Here is a 27,874-nt window from a genome sequence, read left to right as displayed (position 1 = left end):
TGGAGATGGAAGAAGGAGTCAGAGGTTTTGTTTCTCTCACCCGGAACTGAGGCCGTGGTTCCTCCAGCGATTCGGATGGCGTATCCAGTGTTCCCCACTTGAATGCCAGCTCAGCCCCCCTCCTCTTCCACCGCTCCAGAAACAGAGTGGCCCACACCACGTTGAACAGTGCAAACACCACGCAGCAGATGTCACGACTCGTCTGAAACAACACAAACACTCAGGTGACCTTTTTTGTTTGATGATTTCAGTTTTGTAAGGCTATTATAGCTTCTCTTCTCACCTGATCAGACTCAGTGAGCATCCACAACACAAATCCGATCACAGCAGGATACAACATGGAAGTGGTGTAAAATCCCAGCCAGGCAAAGTACATGGCAATCTTCACCCCAAAATAGTCACAGATATCATCTGTAAAAACAAATGTAAAAGTACATATTGCAAAGGATGCTATGACACGACATCACTGCTAAAAGATATAACAGGGAAGCTTGAGCTTGGTTTCTCAAGTGTTGTGGTTGTACTAAGTGTTATGGACTGTGTATCTAAGAGTGTATCTGTCCATTTGTTCTACTGACCTAAAGGCTGTTTCTCACAAACAGCCTGGACCCAGGACTTCATCAGCTGACTGAGGATCCTCTGCTCATGAAGAGGAAACACCTGCTGGATCACACCTCTCGCACTCAGCTCCGGGACTGTCGGGAATAATAAAGTAAGTTAGAAATGACTGTGCATTTAATTTTCTAGAGATAGATGCATTGACAAAAGAAGAGTAGATATGATTCGATATATAAAGTTAAAACTATCAGCTAAAGTATAATATCAAATCAATCAAAAATGATGCCTCAATCTATTTTTAAAACCAAAACCAACTGAGGGATTTATAATCGATATTGATAGTCAAAACACATAACACATAAAGGAATAAAACTTACTGATTGGCTGACCCTCCAGGAAGTTGATATTATGCAGCACCTCCCCATGTTTGGCACGTAAATTGTCCATCCAATATTTAATGATGCTCTGCCTCTCCTGCAGCAACCAAGACAAGGAGAGAGTATAATCAGGTGATGACATATCAGCATATTAACTTAAGATCAGATGGACCTTTATTAATCCCTGTGGGGAAATTCAGTAGTTTAACAGCAACAAGGTAAGATTGAAAAACAGGTGTGTGTGTGTGTGTGTGTGTGTGTGTGTGTGTGTGTGTGTGTGTGTGTGTGTGTGTGTGTGTGTGTGTGTGTGTGTGTGTGTGTGTGCGCTGACACTTACTTGTGAGGTAAAGAAACAAAGCTCACTCTCGATGTTCTCGTATATGTAGTCCTCCTCACAGGAAAAGTTTCGGGTTCCTCCTCCAAACTCGTGCTTCACAGCTTTCCTCAGTCCCATCTCCTCAGCACCTCGCAACAAACTGCAGGACAACATGGAGAGAATCATTTACTCGTTTTTATACTTTTACAGAAATACTGTAAGTGTTCTGCAATTTGAAGCTCTTGCTTTGAGCTCTGAGCATTTTTTTTATATTTGCAATACATTTGTCAAAAATCAGATTTATCAATAATGAAAACAATTGCAGTCAAGTGGACGGCTGAATAGATTCTAGAAATCTAATTCTAGATGCGTAGCAAACAGTTTACTGGAAATTACCACAGTGTACTGGGCCAGTCTTTTTATGGGATTATCAAAACCAACAGCAAACAATACCATTAGCAGAGATGGATTGTCCTTCATAGTGTTAAAGTCATTTGAACTCTCCTCCTCTTAATGCTTCAACCTCATCACTCTCTCTCATCATCTGGTTTCCCATCAGCCCTTCCTCTATGTTTCTCATCTCTCCCTCCCTCCCTCCCTCCTCCTCCCTTATACAGCCCCTCTGTCTATTCTCCCCTTCTCTTTACCCTGTTATTTCTCAGAGTCCCGTCCTTTGTCTCCTTCTCCCCCTCCTCTTTCTTTATCCCATCAGCCCTTTCTCCTCTCCTTCTGTCCTTGCCACAGGCTTTGTGCTGAAATCGCACTAATAATGCAGCACCACGCCCACAGTTCCCTCCAGGCAAACTGCTCACCTTTCTCTGTCACATGTATATATAATTTATACGCACACATGCAGGAGCAAAGGCCAGGTGGGCCTGTAACATCCATCCATCATGCAGCTTCAGGCCGTACAGTGAAGCACGTCCTGCACCATGATTGATTACAGCAGAAATGTGAGGTGTAAGCTTTTGTATCACCGCTGAATACTGCTTAGTGTGCAGCATCTCTACAGAGGTCCTTGACTGAGGGGAGAAAAAAGGCTGTATCTATTTAAACCAACTGTTTAGCCATTCAAGCCAATAACTGCAAGGCTTTCAGAGGTGCGCAGCTCCTGCTCCTGCCAGCTTTTTGTTATTTCATTAAAAACTCCCCTAATACATTTGCCCAAATACTAGGAGTCTTAACTTCGAGACACAGTCAAAGGGCGTGTGTGGACAAAACTAACCTTGTAAAAGAGCAGAATATTGTTTAGGCAATGCACGTACAGTAAGGTTATGCTAATATAGCAAATATCTCTCAGACATAATGTGGAGCATCAGCAGAAACAGGATGCTGCCCAGTCAGAGCTGCGGAAGGACTAATGTATGGTATGTCAGCTAGGAAAAAATGAAGAGGAGGTATTTTCATATTTTATATTTGCATAGAGTATGGTAATTGCTACAATGAAATTATACAATATACTTGTATACTGTTTTCAGAGCAATAACACAGCTTTTTAGCTAATACCTTGTTTTTTATACTTATACCCTCTTCCTTTAAAAAAAAAAAAAGACACAAAGGAAAATAAAGACATTAAAGTTGTCAGCATAATACAAACAAAGCCCAGTTAACGGCAAAGAAAAGCTGGTATCCTCACATTGTAGGGGTTGAAATGAAAATTCTCACTTCTCTAGAATGCTTAGACAATGACTATTCAAGATCAAATTGGAAGGATGAAATACTTTATCTCTTCTATCTCATGAAATGTAGGTCAACTTTTCCAACAGCAGGTGTCTGCGTTTGCAAAAGAGGAGGCTGAGCTTTTTGTCACACAGAAATCATTTTACTTGAGGATTTCATCTAAAAACCCACTGGCACACTTTCAGAAAGCACTCTCTCCACCCTCCTACCACATTACCTTCCCTGTTGTTTTTCCCTTTGTCTTTCTGGTTTACTCCGATCTCTTTCTCTCTTGTTCTCTTAGCATCTGCCTCTATCTGCCTTTCTTTCTTCATTTCTTCCAGCCATCTGTCTATTCCTATTACATTCATTGGTAAAAGGTTTGTTTGAGGCATTCAGTTTTTTTTCAAGTGGCCCATTGTTAAATGCACAGTCAGCAGAAAGGACTCTACATTCACCAAGAGATGAAACACAGTATAGCACAGTAAGTGCCACCCTGATCCCCTGGATTGTATTCCTCAGTATTTATATATCAAAGTCAATGCTGAGATCAAAATGACCCTGGGCTCATCCCCAATTCCCCTGGAGATATTTTCAAAACAAGAGTGAGTGTGTGGGCACTGTAATCAAATAAAATGCAATCTACACTGTTCAGGCTGACTAACCTTCTGCACAGTTTAAATAACCTGCAGCTATTAGCGATGGTGCTTATACAGTAAAACCAGGCATCCCAGTGAGGGAGCCTGACTAGTTATACACTGTGTATGTGCTTAACAACTCTGCATGCTATATGGTAGCTGCAGCCAAATAGAATGCCAATTTTATAAAGGTCTTAAACATTACGCATATTTTTGACTTTGACATCCTGACTCCAGTGGTAGCTAAAACATAACTAAACAACAAACTACCATTTCATTTTCAAAAGCTACTGCTGTGGATTTTTGCCTGTATTTCAGGGTGATAGGGTATTTAATAGACAACTACAGTTTAACCAGCAATATCAACATTATACCTGCAACCGGACAGTGGTTAATATTTTTCAGCTGAAGCCTAAAAAAGTATCTCTGCAGTATGTTTTGTGTTTAATACATTTGTAATGAATGGTTTCGATATCCATCTACTTTCTTGCTTAGATCAAGATGACATATAATACACAAAGGAAAAAAAAAAAGATGAGAAGTTTAAACGTTTTAATCTTGACTCTACTGTATGTACTCTTATAAACTATACCGTTTTCAGAAGCTGGTTGATTTAGAATTTCTCTATTAGATGGCTATATATTTTGTTTTCAATAAACAAATAAAAAAAGTACTCAATAAAAAGGGGGATTAATAAATGTTCACTTAGTTGCAGTTATACTGTCAAGATTAAGCCATAAAATATTAATGACTAAAAACAACCTTGAAAAATGTGTGGCTCACAATAGCCAACATTTAAAGAGAGTGCTTACTTTTCATACGTAGCGGTGACGAAGAACGCGTAGACTCGCGTGTGCTTGTGATGTCGGATTTGGATGATGAGCTCTGGGATTCCTAGCCGGATGTGGTTCAGTAGCCATAGCAACGTGTGGTCATCTATAGTGTCTGTGGCAGGAAATAAAAATGATTAGGCCCACGCATCACCGTAAACACGAGCTGCAGGGAGTACTCCCACATACCTGTACTATTTATTGCTGAGCAGCAGCTGGAGGTTAAGAGTCATAATAACAAACAACACAGAATGACTACTTCTCTGCTTTCTTAGCTGCTGCAGAGATTCAATCTGGCCATAAAAAGCTTCTGCGACCTTCATGCTATGGCGAAGGAAATGAAATGAAGAAATACAATCAATACTGTCATGATCCTTATCTTCATTATCCACATTATATAACTGTATTGATCCACTGTTCAGCGTTCAGGCTGTTCTTTAGTGGAAAAATAAAAACCTAATATACATTTGAGCTTAAATTAAGTTTTCAGCAACAATTACAAATTATTAATTGGGGTTCTAGAAAATAATGAAAATATCCAATTATCACGAACACGAACAATTTGAAAAAGCTGCCTAGCTTGCTCTTTTGGTAGAGAAATGAGAATTAGAGCCCAATTTATTTCAAAATACTGAAATTATCAAGTGAGAAAGATCTGTAAGGACCTTGTGATAAATGTCCACCTTATTTAGAGTTTTATTATTATTTTTCACTAAAAATATGTTTACTGAACAATGTGTGTGCTTTCTTTGATAAAATACATTGTCTGTATCTTAACAACATTCAGGGTAAAGTAATTCTTTAGCATATCTTGATTAATGTCGGGCCAATCCCAAACCACGCCCTACACCCTACCCCTACACACTCCCCCTCCGTGACGGAGTGAACTCTGTGGAGTGACACTCGCAGCTCAACGAGGCTCCCTCCTGTCAGATGGAGGGAGTAAATACAGCGGCAAGCTTTGGGACAAACTCCCCTCTCTCCGGCAGAAACAGGAAATGCGGTAACAACGGTTTCAAATCAGCATCTCTTAGACAAAACATTTAAATTAATAACTCAAATAAAACTCCAAACATCTTTAATTGTGTTATTGTCTCTTTTAGTTTTAAACCTGATTTTTATAAGCTTCTTAGTTTTTGCAACAGTCTGTAAATACACACAACTATATAATAAAATGCAAACATTTACATTTTTCTAGACTAAACACAGGTATGATCCTAAGTTAAAACATATAGTATGAGGTTATCATGAGGTTGTTAACATCGCAGTTTATCAGTGGATGTTTGCTGGAACTACTTGTTAACAGCTTGTTTCCTAACGGACACACACAGCGTTGAGACCGGTCAGGTAGAGACCGGTCTCCAGTCAGCACCGCTGCAGACTCGCTGTTTGGTGGCTTGATAGCCCACTCCCCCTCCACACCGCTCCACACTCGTTGGTATGGAACAGCATTTAATGTGGCAGACCCTCCGCGCAAACGGAGGGGTAGTATGTAGGGGTAGGGTGTAGGGGGCGGTTTGGGATTGGGCCATCAAGTTGTAATCACAAAATAATTTCGGCCAGGGTTAACAGGATATGAAATTAGTATATAGAAATACAAATTTGTGAACATTTATAAGTGCCTGACCTGCAAATGTCATGAGGACATCACAATTCTCCGTGGGCACCGTCTTCATCCAAGACTTATGAGACATGATGTGTCTCCCAGCCTGCAGCAGCCGCTTTCCAAACAACTTATCTGAGAGACAGAGACAGAGAGACGGACAGGAAGATAGACAGAGCCAGTAGAGACAAAGGGGGGAGAGAAAGAGAGAGTTACCTTTTCAGAGTGAAACAGTGTAAAAAGCCATGACATTTTGAACGTTTTCTGCAAGCCCCTCTCCAAAACTCTTACCCCTGCTGCCCTAACATACAAAAAGAAAGACAGTGACACACACAGAAAGACACACACAAACTCATCCTTCTCAGCGGGACAGATTTAAATGTCACAGCCCTTCGCCTCACAACATGAGACTGACAGAGCTTATCCTGCCCTGCCAAGACCAGGGGCCACACATTGTCCACAGTCTCTGAATTGTCACAAACGCTCTCAGCTCAATCAAATCAACACATCTAAATGCAGCTATTTCTCAGTTTGGCATATGCTAATATGCAAACATACTGTATGTATATGTAACATTTTGTCTATGCCAAATATAGCGCTATGACCTCATCCTCATGTGTAAAATTACCTTGGCTCTATTCCCGAGGTCAACAGCACACCAATAGCAGCTCTAATGTAGCCACAGTAATGTCACATTATAACATAGGCAATCTTAATGCAGCAGTCTGAAAGAAAATAAAGCATGGTATATATTTCTTCCTGGGTGGATATGCTATTACGTCATTGGAAATTGTTGTACAGCGTGCGGGTTAAAATTAACTTTTTCTTTGACACCTCATTTATCTGTCATTGACCTACTAGTTTCTCCTACTGATATGTTCTTCAGAAGGGCAGCAGAGCCAAGTGAGTCTGTAGCCAATTTAACCCCAGCCTCTGCTCAGCTGTCAGAGGACAGTTTGTGAAAATCATTTCCCGGGTCCTGAATAATAATGACAGCCGCCTGGAGAGAATGCCCGTCCCACAACAGCTCTGTGATCACTGAGGCATGGAGCATCAGAGGAGGCGGAAAGTGGGGCACTTTCCAGAGATGACACACACATGCACATTTAGTATCTCAGAATTCCTCCCAGAGTATACTATTTGTTTATGCAGTAAAGGAAAAATATACCTTAAAATTAAAAGCACCGTGTCATCCTCCACATGAAGTTAATGTAAATCATATAACTGGTTTACGTTTGCTTTTGAAAGTGAGTGTACACTCAAGGTCATTCCTCATGGCAGGCTATAAATTGAACCAAGATCTCACCACCACTAGCATGATGCTATTAATCACACAGTATTTCTGCGTGTTCTCTGGATCCCATTAACACCTGTCACATAAAAACATCATTGTGCTGCTGCTAAGTGTGTCCCTCTACTTCCTGGAAGAGAAGGGCTTCCCAGAAATAAACCGGATGGTCTTTCCGGATAATTTGTTCTCCATGTATATAGTATTGTACGGAATGTATTTGCATAAGCACTGCACCAACATGCAATACAAAGCTGCTGAGCAAACAGAGTCATTATGCCATTTCTAACAGCTTGGAGTAGGTTAAATGTTTTTTCACTTGAGCTCTTCAGAAAATTGGTCTGTTGGCAGATGACCGGTTTTTAAAGATGCACTAATCAATCATTTTGACATCATGAAGCAGAAGGTGTCATTGAAAAGGGTTAGTAGTACAGAGTATAACAATAATCACACAACACTGCAGTAACCTTCAGGTATACAAAAACTTTTATCGTGTTTTTTATATAATCTCTACTTTCAATGGACTACTTAGTATACATTGAGCACTTGGCCTGTGTTCGTCTCTGGCTTTGCTGCATTTTCACTGCTGTACTACTTTACGAAAATTATCTTTAGAAAAAGCTCTGACAAACCCGCTGTATGCTGTTTGTAGATGTATTTGCCAATAAGCTACAAGACAGTATGCTACCCATTGATCACCAACAACAGACTGACACATTAAGTGATAGCTGGTTAATACAGTGGACATCGAGCAGTTTAAAATACAGATATGTTCCTCTGCATATATTGGTGATCAAACCAGAGCAACACAAAAGTGAAATTGAACATTGGCAAGAAGCACACCTCACCCAAAGAATACTTATGTTTCTCTATGCCTGTTCGATGAGTAAAACAGGCAAAAAAATTGAGCCATTATAGACACAAATGTTTAGTTAATCCAAGGTTGACCTTTTCTTAAAATTCCTCAAAACATATTTAGGGATGGTAATCCTTGTAAAGATAAATCAAAACAGTGTTATTCCATAATTGTACCTGAAAACAGATCTTGAATTAGAGTAACATTACTATTTAAAGGATCCTTCCCAAGTACTTACAAAGAGGTTCTGAAAACGTAATGTGTTTCCACACATCTCTTCCCCTCTGAAGAACAGTTTCAAACATTGAAACGGGCCGAACAGGAAACAGAGTGAGGTATTTTAGACGTTTTAATCTTGAGTGGTACTCCGGGATAGTAAAATCTGACCAACCGCTCCACTGGGTTTAAGAAAAAAGGCTGCAGGCAGTGCTGCGACATGACAGCAATTCTAATGAGTCCTGTATTCATCGCTGAGGGCAACACACACACACACACACACACACACACACACACACACACACACACACACACACACACACACACACACACACACAAGATTGGTTTTACCATTCAACAATGCTTCAGTTCAAAAGCCCCAATACTGAGCATGTTTTTCTGATGGTTTGCATTTATTTGTGTGGTAATTACTTGGTTGAACGAGGACTGATTCATACACGCGTCAAGGGTTCACTGCACGGATTGGACCAGTTTGCATACGTAAGACAAAACAACCCATAATAGATACGATTTAATAAGTTAAATGAGGCGCAGCTGATTTTTCTGTTATTTTATCACAAATCCTTAATGTATACAATTCATTTAGTTCTATTTTTGGTCTCAATCAAGTCGTGAAAGAATATATCGCATTCTTTAGATGTGAAATGCTCCATTAGCTAGTTGCTAAAGGCTGTTTGGTGCTGGGAATGAGATTTTCTGGTTAAAAAGAAGCCTGCTATGACTAAAAATGATGCAAGTGAGATAACATTAAACCAAAACTGCAAGTTGTGCGCCCAAACCCCGAAACAATGAGTTAAATAGCTCCATAGACCTGACCTACACAAAGGACATTGATTATAAAAAATATCAATCGCGTTTTTGATTGTCACAGACCATTATTCTTTTACGTATTTGATTATTATCCCCCCTTCCTGAATGTATATGGAATGTATGACTAATTTCTCAATGAAAAACATACTTAATATTTTAAGTTTTAATGGTTAGAGAAGTTAAGAAGAAGCTTATAAATGCTTAAAAATTATTTTCGGGATATCTCAAGTAAGTACAGCCCTGTTAGTTAATCTCTTTAAAAATAAATGTTTGAAATTACATAGAAAACTCTTCCAAAATGTCATTTATACTGGCAAAATAAGAGAAATGTTCTGAGTTTGAGAGACCCATTTGGCCCTGTATCAGAAACCAGGGCACCGTGGAGCAGCTTGGCCCAGGACGAGCAATGATGCAGATAAAGCTGTATTACTCATGGCCTTCACACTGAGACAACTGTTTCAGGGCAACGCTTATCAGACAGCAGCCAGACAGGCACATCAAGCAGAGTGTCTTTCTGTGATCTGAGTTGCTCTATTAAGCGTGTGTGTGTGTGTGCGTGTGTGTGTGTGTGTGTGTGTGCGTGCGTACGTGTGCGCGCTCTTGAAATATAAAGTACCAAGATTAATAGGGTGTAAATCTGTTATGAAACTCAGGCGAAGCACTGAGATGAAGGTCACAGCCACTAAAGAAAATATGATGCATTTACTGCCTTGGCTGGAGGTCAACTTTTAAGACTTTAGTCAGTCAAGTAGGGGTTATTTTAAATGTTGGGGTCCATGTTCAAGCAGCTGGAACAAAAGTTTGGCTCGGGTCAAAAGAATATATTACAGTTTGGAACGAGAGAGGTTTGCTAATTTAGCTTGATATATAGAGAACACAGGAGTCATTGAGATAATTTATGAAATCATTGCAGTTAACATATTTTATCCTGTAATTTAAACCTAAATCAAATGATGAACTGTAAACGGACTTTAATGTGTGATTAGTAAGGCATCTATGATTAAAGAATCAGGTATTTGAGCAATAACTTGGATAGAAAAGTTAAAGATTAAACAATCTGCCATAAAGCAAAAAAGTAGGCATTGACTTTTCCTTTCCGTTATAAATATAAACTTCCCACTTCCTTTGTATAATGCAGCTATTTCTTTGGTAGAGGGCAGCAGAAATATACAAAACAACTTAATGAACAATTTCTGCAAGTAGATTAGAACATTTACTTTGTACTGCAAACAAACAGTAATTAACTAAATAAACTATTTTATAAATTCAGCTCATATATTCAAATCTAATTTCTGAAGAAAGTGGTTGCAACACAGGTAGACTATAAAATAAAATGCCTAACAAAGAGAAAATGTGATCAGTAAGAAGTTAAAGTGATAACCTGTAAGAATGTTTTGTTTTTTCCTGGGAATCACTTAGGCGATTACCATTAATTGCTTTAGGGTTTTGCATAGAGGCCCCCCATTGACACTCACTGTAGCTTTCTAATGTGCGTTATTCTTTGAACAAGCAGCTGTTTTTGCTTCAGCAGATGTAAAACTTTTAAGAAAATAAATGTCCTTGGAACAACAAATGGTATTAAATGATGTTGAAGGAACCCTTTTTTCATATTGTCCCTTGTTTGTTTAACCAAGAATGCAATTATGAGACGGCAACATGTTTGCCGAGTGACCGCCAATGGTCTGTAATTAGAGGTGTGATCAGGGGATCACTTTACCAATTGATAGCATTTTTTTGTCATTGTATACACAGCCCTAAGGAAACACAAGGATAACACAAAGGCAGTATGTGGGTATAACAGCAAATATGGAATTCATTTTTACAGTTTTAAATGCATACAAATAAACAAAATGCTAAAATGCTTTTCTTAACATTGGCACCTTAATGCCTTTAAAAAGCTAGCATTATTTAGGAGACAAAATGTTCTCCTTTCCTAACTTTCTGAGGCCTGCAGTGCAGATTTACCACACTGGTTTGATGCTGAGGATTTATACTTTCAAAAGCACCTCTAGAAACAGATGCCTTTTTTAAAATATGCCTGGCAACAGTGTGTATTTCCTAAGATGCCTGAGACATAAAGCGAGATTTATCTTCTCAGCAGCAAGTCATTTTGAAGTTTATCTCTTATTTAGCCAGTCTAAGACAGGCAGTTAAACACATAGACATAATGTAATGAAAGGTACATACGCTGACATAACTCCCGAGAGACAATGAGAGAGAGTAGCAAACAAAATAGGAAAAAAAAACATTTCAAATGTCACATCCAGTGAGTTTGTGAATGGACCAAATTACCCTATTAGAACGATTACTGCAGAAAGTGGGACAGAGAGACTAATCAGGTTCAAATCAAACACACAACAATTTCCATTCCCAATATATGTACGTCCCTATCCCATACAGTCGAGTTTACACACAGCCACAGTAGACCAACCGTACTGACAGACAGCGCCTATTATAACCTGTTCCTAAGTCCCTAAACTCACACACAGACATGAATCAACTCACAAAGACATGCAGAAAGGATTAACAACATCACATGACTGCACATGTACATATAGAGAGGTGCACCAAGGGCATGCATACTAAATCATCGCATCATGCAGCTGAAATGTCTGAATTAAATACCAAATCAGACCGTTCCACCTGTGAAGATTATGGGAATCAAGCTGTGGATTCTGCAAATGCAGCCTACATGCCTTGAGGGGAAAAAGCGAACCATAACCCACCTCTCCTCTTATCTGTCTCTTTCTTTTCCTCCCACTTCTCCCTCCCTCCTTCATTCTTCTACTCTCAAACTCACTTTATTGGTTGTCGCAATGGCCGCCTCACTGCACCCTCTCAATGCAAGGTACACAGTCTGCATACATGTTGGCATCAAATCAACAAACACAAACAGTCCCAGTTCCATATTGAACCTCTCTTTTCCACTGGCAGCTGCACACACAGATGTGTTTTGGAGGATATGAAAGCCCCTTCTTCCCGTTGCAGCAGAGCACTCCACATTTCTCCTTTTCACTTTCTTTCACCTTAGTCTTTCAGCTCAGTCTCTCTCACTCCTGGTTATATATTTGTGTTGCTACCATCCATGGCTCTTTCTCTCATCCAAATCCTCTCTCTTAGCCCCCCTGTGCAGATTCTCTCAGTCCTTCCTTCTCTCTGTGCTTTTTTTTCTTTAAATCTCTAGCTCTCTCAGCTCTCCAGCCTTCCCTCTCACTCATGCTGTCTCAAGAGGTATTTGTCATCATCGTGTACACAGAGCTCCCACAGATGATGCCTTCAAAGGAGGCAGAGGGAAAGAAGAGGGGCAAGACTTGATAGTGATACAAATAAACCTGAATTGACAAAGTGCAGATGCTTAAGTGGCAAACATAAGTGTTTTTGGAGAAGCTTTAATTCTGACATTTGCAGTAGCATTTACAAACACCCATCTGTCATTACTGAATGACGGTACATTAAGAAAAGCATTAAATGTTTCCATACAAAGACAAGCAACAACCAGCTAGGCCAACATCAGTGGTGTAATGCATCTTTTATTTGTTTTTCTGATTTGCTATTTGCCTGCAATAATGCATGCTGCTATTTACCAAACATCTTTCTCCAGCCAGCCATTAATAAATAATGCTGACATAGAATAATTACCTTAGGCTTAAAACAGACATCTGCAATGTAATATTACAAATAAACTATATTTTTATTTTTAAAACTGTAAAAGAACCACAATTTAAATTAACAATATTTAGCAGGTAGCCTATATACAGGACTGTCTCAGAAAATTAGAATATTGTGATAAAGTTCTTTATTTTCTGTAATGCAATTAAAAAAACAAAAATGTCATACATTCTGGTTTCATTACAAATCAACTGAAATATTGCAAGCCTTTTATTATTTTAATATTGCTGATTATGGCATACAGCTTAAGAAAACTCAAATATCCTATCTCTAAATATTAGAATATCATGAAAAAGTATACTAGTAGGGTGTTCAACGAATCACTTGAATCGTCTAATTAACTCAAAACACCTGCAAGGGTTTCCTTAGCCTTGAAAAACACTCAGCTTGGTTCAGTAAACTAAATCACAAGTATGGGGAAGACTGCTGATCTGACTGCTGTCCAGAGGACTGTCATTGACACCCTCCATCAGGAGGGTAAGACACAAAAAGAAATTTCTCAAAGAGCAAGCTGTTCACAGAGTGCAGTTTCAAAGCACATCCACAAAAAGTCTGTTGGAAGGGGGAAATGTGTCAGGAAACGCTGCACAACCAAGAGAGATGACCGCAGCCTTAACAGCATTGTGAAGAAGAGTCGCTTCCAGAATTTGGGGGAGCTTCAAAGACAGTGGACTGAAGCTGGAGTCCAGGTATCAAAAGTCACTGTTCACAGACGTGTCCGGGAAATGGGCTACAATAGCCGTATTCCCATGGTCAAGCCACTTCTGAACTCAAGACAACGGAAGAGGCGTCTGACTTGGGCTAAGGAAAAGAAGCACTGGACAGTTGCACAGTGGTCCAAAGTCCTCTTTTCAGACGAAAGCAAGTTTTGTATTTCATTTGGAAGTCAAGGCGCCAGAGTCTGGAGAAAGGCTGGAGAGGAGCAAAATCCAAGTTGCTTGAAATCCAGTGTGAAGTTCCCACAGTCAGCGATGGTTTGGGGAGCCATGTCAGCTGCTGGTGTTGGTCCACTGTGTTTCATCAAGCCCAGAGTAAATGCAGCTGTGTACCAAGAGATTTTAGAGCACTACATGCTTCCGTCTGCTGAAAAGCTCTATGGAGATGAGGAATTCATTTTCCAGCATGATCTGGCACCTGCCCACAGTGCCAAAACCACCAGTAACTGGTGTACTGACCATGGCATTACTGTCCTCGATTGGCCTGCAAATTCCCCTGACCTGAACCCCATAGAGAATATGTGGGGTATTGTGAAGAAGAAGCTGAAAGACACCAGACCCAACAATGCTAATGAGCTAAAGGCCGCTATTGAAGCATCCTGGGCATCCATAACACCTCAGCAATGCCACAGGCTGATTGCCTCCATGCCACGCCGCATTGATGCAGTAATCCGTGCAAAAGGATTCCCAACCAAGTACTGAGTGCATTAATGGACATTTTCAAATGTTTGATTGTGTTTTGCTGTTATAAATCTTTTTTTTTTACTTGGTCTGAGGAACTATTCTAATTTTTTGAGATAGGATTTTTGAGTTTTCTTAAGCTGTATGCCATAATCAGCAATATTAAAATAATAAAAGGCTTGCAATATTTCAGTTGATTTGTAATGAATCCAGAATGTATGACATTTTTGTTTTTTTAAATTGCATTACAGAAAATAAAGAACTTTATCACAATATTCTAATTTTCTGAGACAGTCCTGTATATTTACATGTTAGCATCTAATATTTGCTGGTTAGCACAAATGTCGTATTGGTGCAGTATTGGCACAACAGGAAGAACAGGAAATCTTTCCACTAATCCATATACTATTTAAATCTGGTTACCCCTACTACTCGCCTTGGAGACATACTAAATGAATGTACTAAATGAACTGTTAGATTTGTACATATTTGTAGAGTTTTGTTAACAAGTGAAACCAAATTCAACCCATAATCTTTAGATCTTCAGCTGAATTATCTGAATGAAGCCACGTCACCAGGGATTTGTCAACGTTTTTGAAGTTCTTGTCGCCACATTGGATATGTTGCAGATGTCAGAAATGTGATGCCTGGCATGGATGTTTTGTGCCCTAAAATTCTCGTAATTCACAAGAGTGATAAAAGTATTTGTATATGATGTTATTGAGATTAGCACCGTCTTTGTTCAGGAGGGATATAAAAGGTGTCTGTTCCACCTTGGTGATGAAAATGTCAGTGCTGGTTGATGTCAGAACTCTGGTTTCCTCATTAACAGGCGCACAGAGGATAATAGGGACTCGTCCTTGGCCTCAAAATAACAATGATACATGTGATACTGGAGCCCCCTGTGGCTGTCTGCCAAGAGAAGGACAAGGCAAGACCATGTAGGAAGAATAGAGCCACAGTGCTCACAGCAGAATGGTTAGAAGTATCACTTTTCCACCATCCAACCTTATTTCTCTCCTTTACATCACTTTTTGTCTCAGCCTCTAACTTCAACAACTCCTTTATTTTGTACTGGCTTTTTGTTTCTCTCTTTCTGCCAAGTCGGCTAATCAGATGGTCATTAGGAGTTAGCTGGGTAATTTAGGCGTGCTAATGTTCCTCAGCGAAAAAGCAAAGACGATTGTGCTGTAGGGTGAAATGAGGAAATGATGCAGTCTACTATTCAGTCAGGTAACAATCATGAACAGGAGCCACTGCTTCATCTTTTTCAGGCCCAGACTACTCCTGCAGACAACCGCCGACAGGATATCTAACTGGCAGAATTGAGCATTGTCAAGAGGAGGATTACGAATTATGAATAAGCGAGTGGTGATGATGAATATAGTGGTGTGAATGGCAGCCTTTGTGGAGCAAACAGACCTCCTTGTTGAGAATCGGTAGGCAACTGCCAAAGTGGAGGAGGGGTTTCTGGTAAACACACAGAACAAAGACACACAGAATACACACAATGCAAACACATGCTTTTGGTCATTTCTGTGTTGTGTAGAGCAAGCTAAGAGTCAAGGCAGCACTGTGGCATTTTGGATGATACCAGGTTAGATACCCAGATACAGCGTGGCACAGTACTTTGAAAAAAGTGAAATGGAGATGGCATTGATAATGTACAAAAAATATGCTTGTGTCTTACTTGCCTAGATCAAAACATCTGAATTGCTCTTGATATATGTGAATTCAATATGAAGTTGGTTCTAGCAGCAGGTTAGCTTAGCTTAGTATAAAGGCTTGGCATAGGAAGATAAAACAAGCCAAATATAACGAGTAAATCAATTGGCCTCAAATGTATTGTCAGGCGGACTTTGTCACCTTAAGATGGAGCCATGTTAGCATGTATCCCTGTTTTTGTTCTTTATGCTAAAATTGGCTGTCTGTAGCTTCATGTTAAAAAACCTAATTGAGCATATTATTATATATATATATTATATATTATAATTATACATTGACCTCTTCATCTAATTTAGGGCAAGAAAACAAATAAATACGCTACATGTGCTACTATTCCTTTATATGCTAAAGGTTTACCTAGAAGTCAAAGAGGGAAGCAATCGAGTCACTATGACACAAACATTTATTTTTCAGCGCACAGAGGGTTATATGGAGGACTTAACAACTCAGGCGTTCATAGAAAACAGACTCATACATTTTTAAAATCTGTAACAGAGGGCATGAGTGTCTAATGTAGGCCAGTTACTGTACACCTGACTAACTTTGCCAAACTCAAACCTAGCAACCTTTTTTTCAAGAGTTTTTAGTGGAGTTTAATTGAATTATGGCAAGATATCAAAATTGAGGGGATTCACTTTGTGCAAGTATCTCAGGAGGTCATTCATAATTATAATCATTAGATAATTAAGCACTTAGTGCAGGGAAACTGTCCAATGGGTGTTGGGCAGACTGGGTATTTCTTTGGGAATGTCAAAATTGAAGAAGGAAGGGTAATAAAATAAGGAATTAAGAGAAGAAATACCGTAATATTTAGTCAGTCAGTCTGATACTGGTGGGTTAACTGATCTGTAGGATGGTACAAGTATCTATTCCTGGACAGGAAACATGTGAGGGAGGCTCCGAGTGCGATCAATAGAGGAACCAGTGATTATTGTACATTACTACACCAATCCTCCCATTTCCTTTCTCACTCAATGACAAGCAGGAAGACATCTTTAATGACTTTGCAGGCTTTGATTTCTCGTGCCTTTCGAAAAGGAGCCTGAGAAAGATCAATGCAGAATTTCAGTTTTGACTCATCTAGCCAACTAGAACTGTAGAAGCAGAATACTGTAGGAAGTGTGACATGGTTGTTTCTTAAAAATGTATGATTGAATAGATTGAACTTATTCAACTGATTGAATGGATTGGAGCAACTGATTTTATAGTTTTTCTTTAAGTTTTTCAAGCCTCTTCAGTTTTCTAAAATAAGTACGGTAATCTTCTCTATGTGAATGAAGACAGTCAGGCTCAAATAACTTCACACAAACTATGCTTTGGTCTCATATGCTTAATACACAATGGTCAGAAAGAAATGAAAAGCTGGATATATTTCCCTCAAATAAAAAAAGGTATACGGCAGTGCAGTTTAATTTTCTTGACAGCCCTTTTATTCTGGAATGATGAGACACGGCACAATCGCAGCCTCCAAGGGAAATGATAGGAGTAAAAGATGCAGCAAGCACAACACTGCACCAGAATCATGGTTCTGTGACCACATAACAAAAAGGTTTTAACCCAGCAACAACACAGGTATGTTTTTGCAGTTGGCACAGAATGTTTGTTATTGTATGCGTGATGTCGTGGACTGAATAGAAAACATGGAGAACAGAAAAAGGTAAAGGCCAAGAAAATAGATGAGAAAGAAGCTGCAAAACATCCTGTACTTTACTTTATAAGGTTTTTCCCAGTCAACATTGACAGTGTGCAAATAGATGAGCTGGAACAGCATGTTCCCCCCTTAGTTGTGGAAAGACCACATTCAGATTTGTATTAAAAGGCAGGGGCCAGAATGTGACGGGACTTTTCAGATAAGGACAAAAGATCCAAACTAAACAAAAGGGGGACGAGTGAAAACCAAGACTTTCCTTCAACCCCACTTCAGAGGACCGATCAGCACAAACTCAACCAATACAACTTTATTATTAAACTCTAGCTGAGCTCCCAAAGCTCCTACATAATTATTGTTAACTGTGTATATAATAATATAAATACTTCATTAAGTGTGACTTTCAAGTGGACAACCTGAAAGCTACTTAATAGAAAATGTGAAAGTCATCTTGTTTGAGATGTTTCTTTAATCTTTTAGCAAGAAGGTCAATTTAATACAAATGTAATATTTGAAACTTGACAATGTGAAAGGGGTCGCTCGTAGTGATGAATCTAAAAAGAATTATCCCTAAATCTGCAGCTCCTTTTGGCTGTACTCAGCAATAGCTTGTTTCAGCTCCTTGTTTAGCGTATGGCTGCAACTTTACTGTTCGCTTTACACTCCACCCTCTAATTGGTCTAGTTTTCAGCTGCATCAGGCTTTTCTGGAGCAAACAATAAAACTCATTGTACACAACCTATACTGCAAAAATAAGTTGGCATTTAGAAGCTTGAGATTCCTGCATTTCATAAGGAGATGATCAAAAACATAATTTAAAAGGGAGGTGAATATTAGACTTGCATGTGTATGGTACTTTATTCTAGGTTGTATTTGACAATTAATCTCAAACTAAAGGAAACTTGGTCCTTGGCATCAATGCCATTTTGAAGGTTAATGGCACTGGCATGATTACGGAAAGTTCAACAAGGGCTTCATGCAGTGCCTTGATGACAGATTTTGCTTGTGGCAGGCATACAAATGAACATTGTAGGAACCTATACATCAACAAAGAAAATGGATTAAAAAGGAGATTTATCGAGGGTAAAATTCTAGGGAATAGCTCTGTGCCAAGATCATACTGTATCTGTAATCTACAGCTGTGCAGTGCTCTATGCTAATGTCTGAGCGAAAAGTGTTGCGTCTCCCTTTACAGAGCTGTGCATAAGGCACTGTCTCTGTACACTTCAGTAGGAGATACTGGAAATGGTAGGGACGTAAACAAAGAAGAGAATGAAGGGCACTGATTCTGTTAATCATATTATCAAGCTCGCTTCCTGTCTTACACAATTGCCAAACAAGATAAAAATACAGAGCCACAGAGGGAAAAAGGATGGATATTAGCAGCAAAAAAAAATGCAATGGGAGAGTGGCTTCAGAGTAAACCAGAGTGCGCATTCATTTGGAGCAAACATTTCATGAGGGTGAGGTTCAGATGATGAAGATTGATTGCACATCTCAACCTACTGACAAAATATACCTGCTAAATAAAAGAAGTCACAGGAGGCACTTACAAACAATAGAGAGGACAAAACCCTAGAATACAGACTAACTAAGCCATTGAATGACTAAGCGCTAACTCTGATATGGATAACATTTCTAGTTAGACACCTTTCCCCCATGTGTTGTAGTTTATACTATCACCATCTTTCCCTGGAGGCTGCAGGGTGGCTCATGTGGAGCAATTCCCTTTGAATAAGGTAGCATTCTTCAATATGGTCATCATAACTACTTCCCAAAAAAGGAATAGAATCCACACCTATCAGTACAGTCAATGAGCATAAAGGACAGGGTGACCAACTCAATTATTTTCCCCTCAGGAATGTAATATCAGTTAGGAGGGTCTGTTTATTGACTTTGATCAGAAGTGAGCTTAAACTAACAGATAAGGTCTCTGTGATGGTCTTCCACACAACGCAGGAGACAGGCGACACCAGCAGCATTAAGCTCCGGAGTGTGCATTATCATTTTCCGCTTACAGTTTGATATTCTTCATGGCTATAAATGGAAAAGTATACATTTCCGGAGAGCATGAATGGGGATTTAGAAGTTGGTTGGCTAGAAGCAAAGATGCATTATGGGTGATATGATTAAGCCATTTAAAACTTGAGAATCTAGGGCAAGCGAATCACCACTGGCAAGACAAAAGATTTTTCACCACTATGGGACAGAAACTTCCTCAAACACACCACATTAAATGGCTCTGGATACAGGACTATACATAGCAGTAACAGAGGGAAGCTGTAACCTGAAGGTGTCTGATAGTTGAGGTGGTACTATCATCACTAAATGAAAACCAAGCCTACCAGAATCAGGTAAGACAAGGATCACTGAGCTGTTGGTCAGAGGGTGCGGCCACACAGATCCGCTTTTAGACGGATATAAAGTCAACAGAGTGCGATGCTCTTGGTTTGTTTAAGAATTCATTTGATGCAATAACTACTTTATTGTTTTAACACATGATGGCAACTGTGAAATACAGCAATCATCTCCAAAAACAGGAAGTCCCTCAACATGGGCAGAAATCAACAGATATAGTCTGATACTTTAACTCTATATGCAGTGATACTATTCTGTCTTTTAAAAAATAGTTAAACAACAATTCATTTGAAAAACCAAACAACTTGGTACTCATTGGACTCATTTGTATGTGACCCTATAGTATAAACTGAGTTAGATGCCCACCAAGACGGATTATTTTAACTAATAGCGGTAACACTGACATTTGACATTGATGAAGAAACTCTATTAAATGTGGAATTATTACTTCATGACTTATCCATGATCTGCTTAATAATGTCAGTGTTGGATTGGTGCATCCCTAAACGTTACAAGAACATGAGGTGCTGAATCTTGTGAGCCAATGAAACAATTAACAGCCATACAAATGACCATCAATTGAAATAATAGAGGCACTAACTGCAGTGTTTATCTTCTTTTAACCGGCACCTTATTCTGTAATGATCTTAATTATAAGGCAACTGCTCATAATAAATATAATGTGTTATCGCTAAAAGCCAGCAAATTCATTTTTACAGTATGTCTGATGGTCTGCTTAATTCTTCATGAGATGTTTCCTGCACATCAAGAGATGGTCTCCCAAAGTAATCTTTTAGTTGTGTGATTGATTGATCGACATGATATAAAGCCCGAAATATAGTAGCAGCAAGGTCATTTACCACACTGGATAATGCAACTAATGTGCAGCTCAGTGCTTATTCTCCAAGAGGAGAGGAGAAGGAGAACAGGAAATATATCTTTGTGGAGCAATGAGTGAGAGTGAGATGGGCAGAGAGAGAGGCATTAAGTTCAGACTCATTAGGCACAACACACTGCTGTCATTATATCATACTGCATTACATTCCTCAGCTTCTCCATTAATGAAGCTGTGGGAGAAAATCCAATTGCTCAGTCTGTCTGCGGCTGTGGAAAACAGAGCTTCTTTTGGGAAGTTCAGCATGAGGCTTTTTCCTGTCAACACTGCCCTGCTTTACACTGATGTATTTAAAGCTACCTGTGTGACACTGAACCTGACTAAATCTGTCTGAGGAAAAGCTGAAGTATTTTTCTCTCTGCAGCGAGGGGGAGAGAGCACAGCCCTGACTAAGAGTATAGATGAGTGCAGATCCATGCTTAATACATTTTTCTCATATATTTTGCAGACTGAAAGTGTGCATATTAATGCCAAGCATCAAGGATGGTGTTAAACAGGTTAACATGGAAGAAAATGGACCCTTCAGATCTCACCACTGCCTCAGAGAAGACCGCTATCATACTAGAACCCGGGTGAAAAAAAGGGTTTTGAAACTATTTTAGAACAACTTTATTTGCTGAACATGCACAATGTTTTTTTAAATACCTACAGTAAAACATATTTTTGTATAGTGTAGCACTTGGGAAATAAAAATAAGTTACTGGTTAAGACTGTCCTGTTATTGTGTAACAATTCCTACGTATTTTCTAATGGGCAATTCAGGGCGTCACAGTGGTTGTGAAAGTTACCCATGCATGCATCTTCAATTAATCACTGGGTATTGTTGTCCTGGTGAAAGTAACTAGTCAGTTATTATCTCCATACGCTTATTACTCCATACGGCCGACAACAGTCACTTCGTGTGAGTAAAAGATAAAATAGAAAATGAATAGTTAAAAACTAAGTATTTATTGTACACTAAAGGGAGTTCAAATCACATTTTTTGGGGTATTTGAGATATGGAATTTCAAGATGAAACTCATCCTCATCATCACTAAATTCTCACTTTTTCCAAAGTGAGAATTGTCCTCACAAATGTCCTAAATCCTGAACTACCGCGCTCTCTGATTGGAAGACCACAAATTACATGACCTGATTTCCATAACACAGAATCTTATCAACACTGGCCTCAGAGGGAACACAAACTAATTGCCGCGACTTTTACTTCGCATTTTCTAATGATGGTCGCTTGATTAATCCTTGAAACGCCGGCTTGTGAGTGTTTGAGCTACAAAGGGAGATGGCTGACAGGATCAAAGTCATTCCAGTCTACTGAGGAGGGATTAGGAAAATGTGGTGGGGGCATGGAGACAATCAAGCATCCAAGCCTCCAGTGAGGAATATCCTTCCAGGCAGAAACCGAAATCTAAACTGGAGAAATCAGCCTGACTTTCCGCTGCGCTAGCTGACTGACACAGCCACGTGTGAGGGCGGTTATGTGATATCATGGTAATCCCACTGCAGACCCCATAACCCATTCCATCAGCCTCATGACCCATGCGAGGAGATACAGGAAAGTGGGGGCAAGAGGTTTTAAGATGGTAAGAAAGTCAACATTTCTGATTAACATCCAACCTTTGATACTTATCAACAGCAAACTGTGATTTATTGTGATCTATTGCGAGTATTTTTTGCATTGTCTGAGATTCATGTCAGTATTGTTTATAAATGTAGCCCTCCCTAAAGCTGTCATTTATGATTTCATGGTCAGACATAATATTCCCCAAAAACAAAACAAAACGAGTGGAGGCCTTAGTTGTATTTGACAGTATTTAACACAAAGCAGGTGGTCCTACTGAACTGGAAGGAACATTCTGTCCACCAAACAAGAAAGGTGTTCCCAAAGTGGGTTACATCATTTTGTTAACCCTGTTATATATATATATATATATATATATATTAAATATAAGTTATTGTTTTGTTAGTTGCATTAGTTCTGTACTGAAAACCTATTTGTATTCACAATGTTATCTGTGAGCTATTAGCGCTTATTCATAGCATGATTACAGGTGTAATAAGGGAGCAGCAGGTAGCTGTAAAAATGTTCACATGAGTGTTTGAAGCGTATGCATTACACTATTCACTTGTGTTTGATTGTTAGACCCTGCAGTCAAAGTGCATTGGTCTTTTTTGTAATAAGCTACTATAAAAGAGGTTGTTTCCACTGTTGTTCTTTAACACAGTATACAAATGCCTTTATTTTTCAAGGGGAATTAATTCCCTCTCTCATAATACTCCTTAGTGCTCAGTGGGCTCAAGCAGAGTCTCTGTAGGTTTGAATGTAATTTAACATGTTCACAAACTTTTGATCTCAAATCAGGAGCATTAGCGTGATTAAAAATGTAGACAAGATGACAAGCCATCCGATGCCAGATTCAAGAACCATTATTAACCATTATTAACTCTTACATGAGCAGATGTTTGCTTTTTGTCTCTACTTGTTTAGACTAGTCAGCCTCTTTACATCAAATACTGCTTCAATCTAATGAGGTAACTAATCATCACATTTCTGACCCTTCAACCCCTATAACCCATTCAAGAACCAGAAGTGGCACTGCTGGGTGCATCGGGCTGCTCCAGTCAGCAGCTCAGGTACCTCTACCAAGTGTGGAAAGCAGCGCTCATCGGCTGACAGCCCACTGCTACACTGCATCACTCTGCAGCAGTATACTCGCTGGGCGCACAGAGGAGGCTCTGCACCCTGGCTGGGCAGTAAGGCTCTCTAGCCAGGCTAATGTTGTGCTCTGTTCCAAAAATAACATTGTTTACAATTCTTGCAACCTGATAGTTATGATCTGGCCTTTAGATCCGCTATCAGTGTCAAGTAAACAGAAAGCTATATATTTTAAGCTTTTGTTTTAAATGTAATACGACTTCCTAAAAATAACATAAGCTAATTTAGGGAGAGCACAACCAAACATATAATGATACCACATTTTGGGAATATTCTTATAATAATGGTAGCTTGTATGGCTGAACCCTCATTAAAATGTAAAAACATACACCTGCCCCATCCTAATAGCATGGCAACTGACACTGAGGCAATAACGTGGAAATATACATTGGTGGTCTAGTCAGGCTACTATAAATCCCTGGATGACATCATTAAGTTAATAAACCTTTGGTTACCTGGCAGATTATACATGATCAGGAATCAAATAAATAAAAAACAACTAGCCGCAAATAATAGCCTAAGTAGCCTACATACACTGTGGGTAAATAACTTAAGCACAAGGCTTGACGTGACAGGAGGTAACCTAGAATAAGGTCAACACAGACACTAGGATGTGCGAGCATGTAGCCATTTTCCCCAGGAGCAGAGAACATATCAATGGCTTATTTGAAAAGTCTCTCCTAAAACAAGTTAAAGACAGTATTTATAGGCCTGCAGTACAATAAAGTAGTCATTTTGGGACGCCCTCGCCGAGACAAAAGAACGGTGCCTCGAGGTGTTGGTGCGGTGCTCGTCTCGTTTCCAAATATCACGTCCACCTGTCGTTCTTTTATGCGCTTCTAAAACCGCATCATTCAAAGCAACACGCACACCGGACTCACCCAGCACTCCGGAGGAGCTTTGTGACGGGGCAGCGCCCGGGTCTGGCCTCTCTGCTTCTCCCTGCTGAGCTCGGTGTCGGTGCCGGGAGCTTTCGGTGCCTTCGCCCGCGGCAGCTGCACCACTGGCGGCCGCCGCGGCTGCAGCGCCTGACGCCGCCGTCCCCGCGTCGGGCATGCTCTCTATCAGCGAGGAGCGACGGAAGAGGAAGATATTCTCCGGGAAATTGTACAATGGTATCGCATCTCAGGAGGAAGGCAAAGCATGGGTGTAGCGCGGCGGCCGATTGGTGTCCGAATGAAGGGTTAAAGGAGTGTGAAAGTGAAGTGAAGGTTGTCGGTGCAGCAGCCGGTCATCCCGGTGGTACTCTGGAGCAGGATGCGCGGCTAGATGGAGAGCGCTCCTCCGACGACTAGAGGAGGGACAAAGAGAGGGGGGCGGGGGGAGGGGGCCGGGTGACACACACCTTGAAACAATTTGGTAGCCTCATGATTTCATGTATATTGTCCCAGATTGCGTGAGCGAGATAAGTTTACATTTGCTTTTAATATAAATGTTTCTTTTTATCATATCTCATTTTATCTTTTAAAATGTTTTACTCATGTGTAATGCTTGACAACACTGCTGCTGTGACCAAATATTTTTCCAATTTGGGATAAATATCTATCCAAATATATATATCTATCTATCTATCCAGGTTTTAAGATTTTACAGAAATAATTTGGTTGTTTTTTTTCTGTATAATGTTCATGTATTCTTACCGTCTCCAAGACATTTATCGCTATAGTGACCCCTGCCAGCAGCCAGACTTTCATTTGGTGCCAGAAATAGAATATGCTTGGCTTCATTAAGGCACAACTCAGACAAAAAAAATACATGCTGATGCGGATAACATTTCTTATTTGATCCCCACATTTCTGTTATTTTTGGAGATGTATCACCTTTAAGTTAAACATAATAATTATTTCAGCAGCAGACTGTCCCTCAGCATGTAGTTTCTGCAGTCCAGCACTATTGCTCCTTTGCTACTGTGAATGCACTTCCCTGTCCTGTAAGTTTATGCAATTACTTATTTATGCAAAACACATCTTTATAGAATAAACTAACACTCAGGTGTAGGGGAAAGTAACATCTCTTCACTTCAGTACTTTAGTGTCAGCTGCATGTCATGTTTATTTTTATTGCATCAACCTCAAGCTAATTGAAAGCATCACATCCTATTTTACAAAGCATGTTGTGTTGTCAGGTCTGCTTGCAATCTTATAAAATTGACAATCAATAATCAGCCTATGCCAAAGCAAGCCTACACCCAAACACTGAGGGAGTCAATCAGTTGGTACTGGCACTATCTTTATATCTTTCTTTCTTGCATCAGTGTGCAGTTTTATGACCAGTAAAGGAGTTGTTAGACTGTGTGTATGTTTAATGAAGGTGGAAGTAAATTGAGTCTTTATAAGATCCATGGTCTATTTACATTATTTTCTTGGTCAGAGATGTTTGTACTGTATTGATCCTGCAAAACAGATGGGGTGGCAGCTGTCATGCTTTGTGCACTAGAGCAGCCTATAAATTATTGAGACCTCACTTTAAAGATGCTCCCTGTGCCTCAGATCAAGACTTTTCGGTGTGTACACATGTATCTCCTTGGCCAGCCCTCCTGGATGCTCTGTTTTGAGCATGCAGGCCGATAGGCAGCCCTCCCCCTCATATGGCTCAGAGCTCAGAAGTACCTCCTCTTCGAGCAGAAATTCTGCTTACTCACCACCCTCTGGAGCTGACAGCTGCAAGGAGCTGCAGTGGCTCGCGCACACCCACCCACCCCCACCCCCACCCCCCCCCCACACACACACACACACACACACACACACACACACACACACACACACACACACACACACACACACACACACACACACACACACACACACACACACACACACACACACACACACACACACACACACCGCTTTTATTCTGTGTTTATATTCTGTGATATGCACAATTTATGTACACCAACTATTTTAGTACATAACACAACAAAAGATTATATCCAATACACAGCAACACTGTTTGATAATGGACTCTGGAAATGGCATACGACAACAGAGAATATGAGTTAAGTTGTTAGAAAACTAATGCAACTTATTACAACAGCCCTGCGATTAATCCTGCCTTCAAAAACATAAAGGTGACAATGTTGAGTTTCTGTTGAAACAGTTTTAAAAAGGCTCTGGGTCTCTTATGGCCATTTCAGAGACTGCTGAATTGTCAGTAAACTGTGAAGTGTTTTCGTAATAATAAATTCACCTTATCAATGTAATGTTATCAAACCATGTTGTGGAAAAAGTCAGAAACACCAAAGAGTCAATAAGCTTAAATAAATAGAACAAATTAAACAAAAAAATGTGGATTTAAAGTCAATAAAAATAAATAAATAGGGAACTTACCAAACAACTCTTCATAATACGTTACGATGTATGCACACATTTTTTGTTTATAGAAAAAGTAAATGTATGTAAAGGTATATTAAATGATATCAAACAGCTACATACTTCAACTTTGTCAATTACTGTGAAAGTTTGAGATGAACAAATGTTTTCCTTTTCCACAAGCAGATACAGCCGGTTTCTCAATCGCGAGGATACTGGCTTGGTAGTCGCATACTTCCAAGTCACTTCCTTCAGAAACGAAGCAAGTATACTTCCAAGCCACGGCTTCGGAAAACAAAGAAGAATGGAACAGGCTAACAAGTGTGCCACTCTCTCTAACGGTTTCAACATAAACTGTACCGAAAATAAATACCTCACGATGTCTATCTAATTATGAACTTGCTTTACTTTCAGGAACACATTTATGGTGATAACAAATGCAACAAAGTAACATATTTACCAACACATTTTCTACGCCACTACATACTTACATTTAAATGTGTGCTGCGCTGCGTCGGTTCAGCCATTCTCCGCAAGGGTTTTTGAAATTGGTCCGTGCGCAAAGCATTGTGGGGATTTGAAGGACGCGAAGGCCCCGTCTCAGGTCTGTTAAATGAAATCCTTGCTTCCCTCACTTGCGTCGTTTACCTGCGTTTAGTCCCTCCCTCCAGGGAAGCATGGAGGGACGCAAGGAAACCACGAGAAGCAGGGAAATGAGTTTTAAGAGCAATGGGACGTCCTTTCCTCCGGAGCGTCACGTGAAGCGACGTCCGTTTGTGATGACGCCGCACAGCTGTTCGTCTGACAGCAGCTCTGTCCCCGTTATTTTCACAAACACCCCTGCCACACATTTACTGACACAAACATTTGTATCATCTGTTGTGGACCCCAATAAATAAAATAAAATAAGAACTAATTCTCAAAAAAGATAAACGCCATTCTTAAAATGTATAAACGAACAATAGTTTGATTAATATTGATTAGAGTGC

General features: G+C 39.8%; 1 protein-coding gene and 1 long non-coding RNA gene across 3 annotated transcripts in view; one reads left to right on the top strand and one right to left on the bottom strand.

Annotated features, from left to right (window-relative positions):
• Positions 1–27,483, bottom strand: part of ano8b (anoctamin 8b) — a 37,687-nt gene extending 10,204 nt beyond the window's left edge. The window contains exons 1-9 of one of the 2 annotated variants that reach the window (XM_079652383.1): positions 27,377–27,483; positions 24,459–24,868; positions 6,006–6,116; positions 4,361–4,493; positions 1,273–1,411; positions 936–1,032; positions 579–695; positions 284–411; positions 41–202 (exon numbers count right to left, since the gene is read on the bottom strand). In XM_079652383.1, coding sequence (XP_079508509.1) covers positions 41–202; positions 284–411; positions 579–695; positions 936–1,032; positions 1,273–1,411; positions 4,361–4,493; positions 6,006–6,116; positions 24,459–24,633 — 1,062 coding nt within the window. In that variant the 5' untranslated portion in view covers positions 24,634–24,868; positions 27,377–27,483. Of the gene's footprint in view, positions 1–40; positions 203–283; positions 412–578; positions 696–935; positions 1,033–1,272; positions 1,412–4,360; positions 4,494–6,005; positions 6,117–24,458; positions 24,869–27,376 lie in introns of those variants that run through there. The other variant, XM_079652384.1, reaches the window with a different exon arrangement.
• On the top strand, positions 99–22,785 carry LOC307020866. The gene is made up of 3 exons (XR_013802996.1): positions 99–224; positions 603–712; positions 21,313–22,785. It is a non-coding gene; the product is annotated as an uncharacterized lncRNA (long non-coding RNA).
• Positions 27,484–27,874: the final 391 nt, after the last annotated feature.

The sequence above is a fragment of the Notothenia rossii genome (genome assembly GCF_949606895.1).
Source record: "Notothenia rossii genome assembly, chromosome: 1".
Taxonomy (NCBI): Eukaryota; Metazoa; Chordata; class Actinopteri; order Perciformes; family Nototheniidae; genus Notothenia; species Notothenia rossii.
This window is presented reverse-complemented; position numbering and strand designations above follow the sequence as displayed.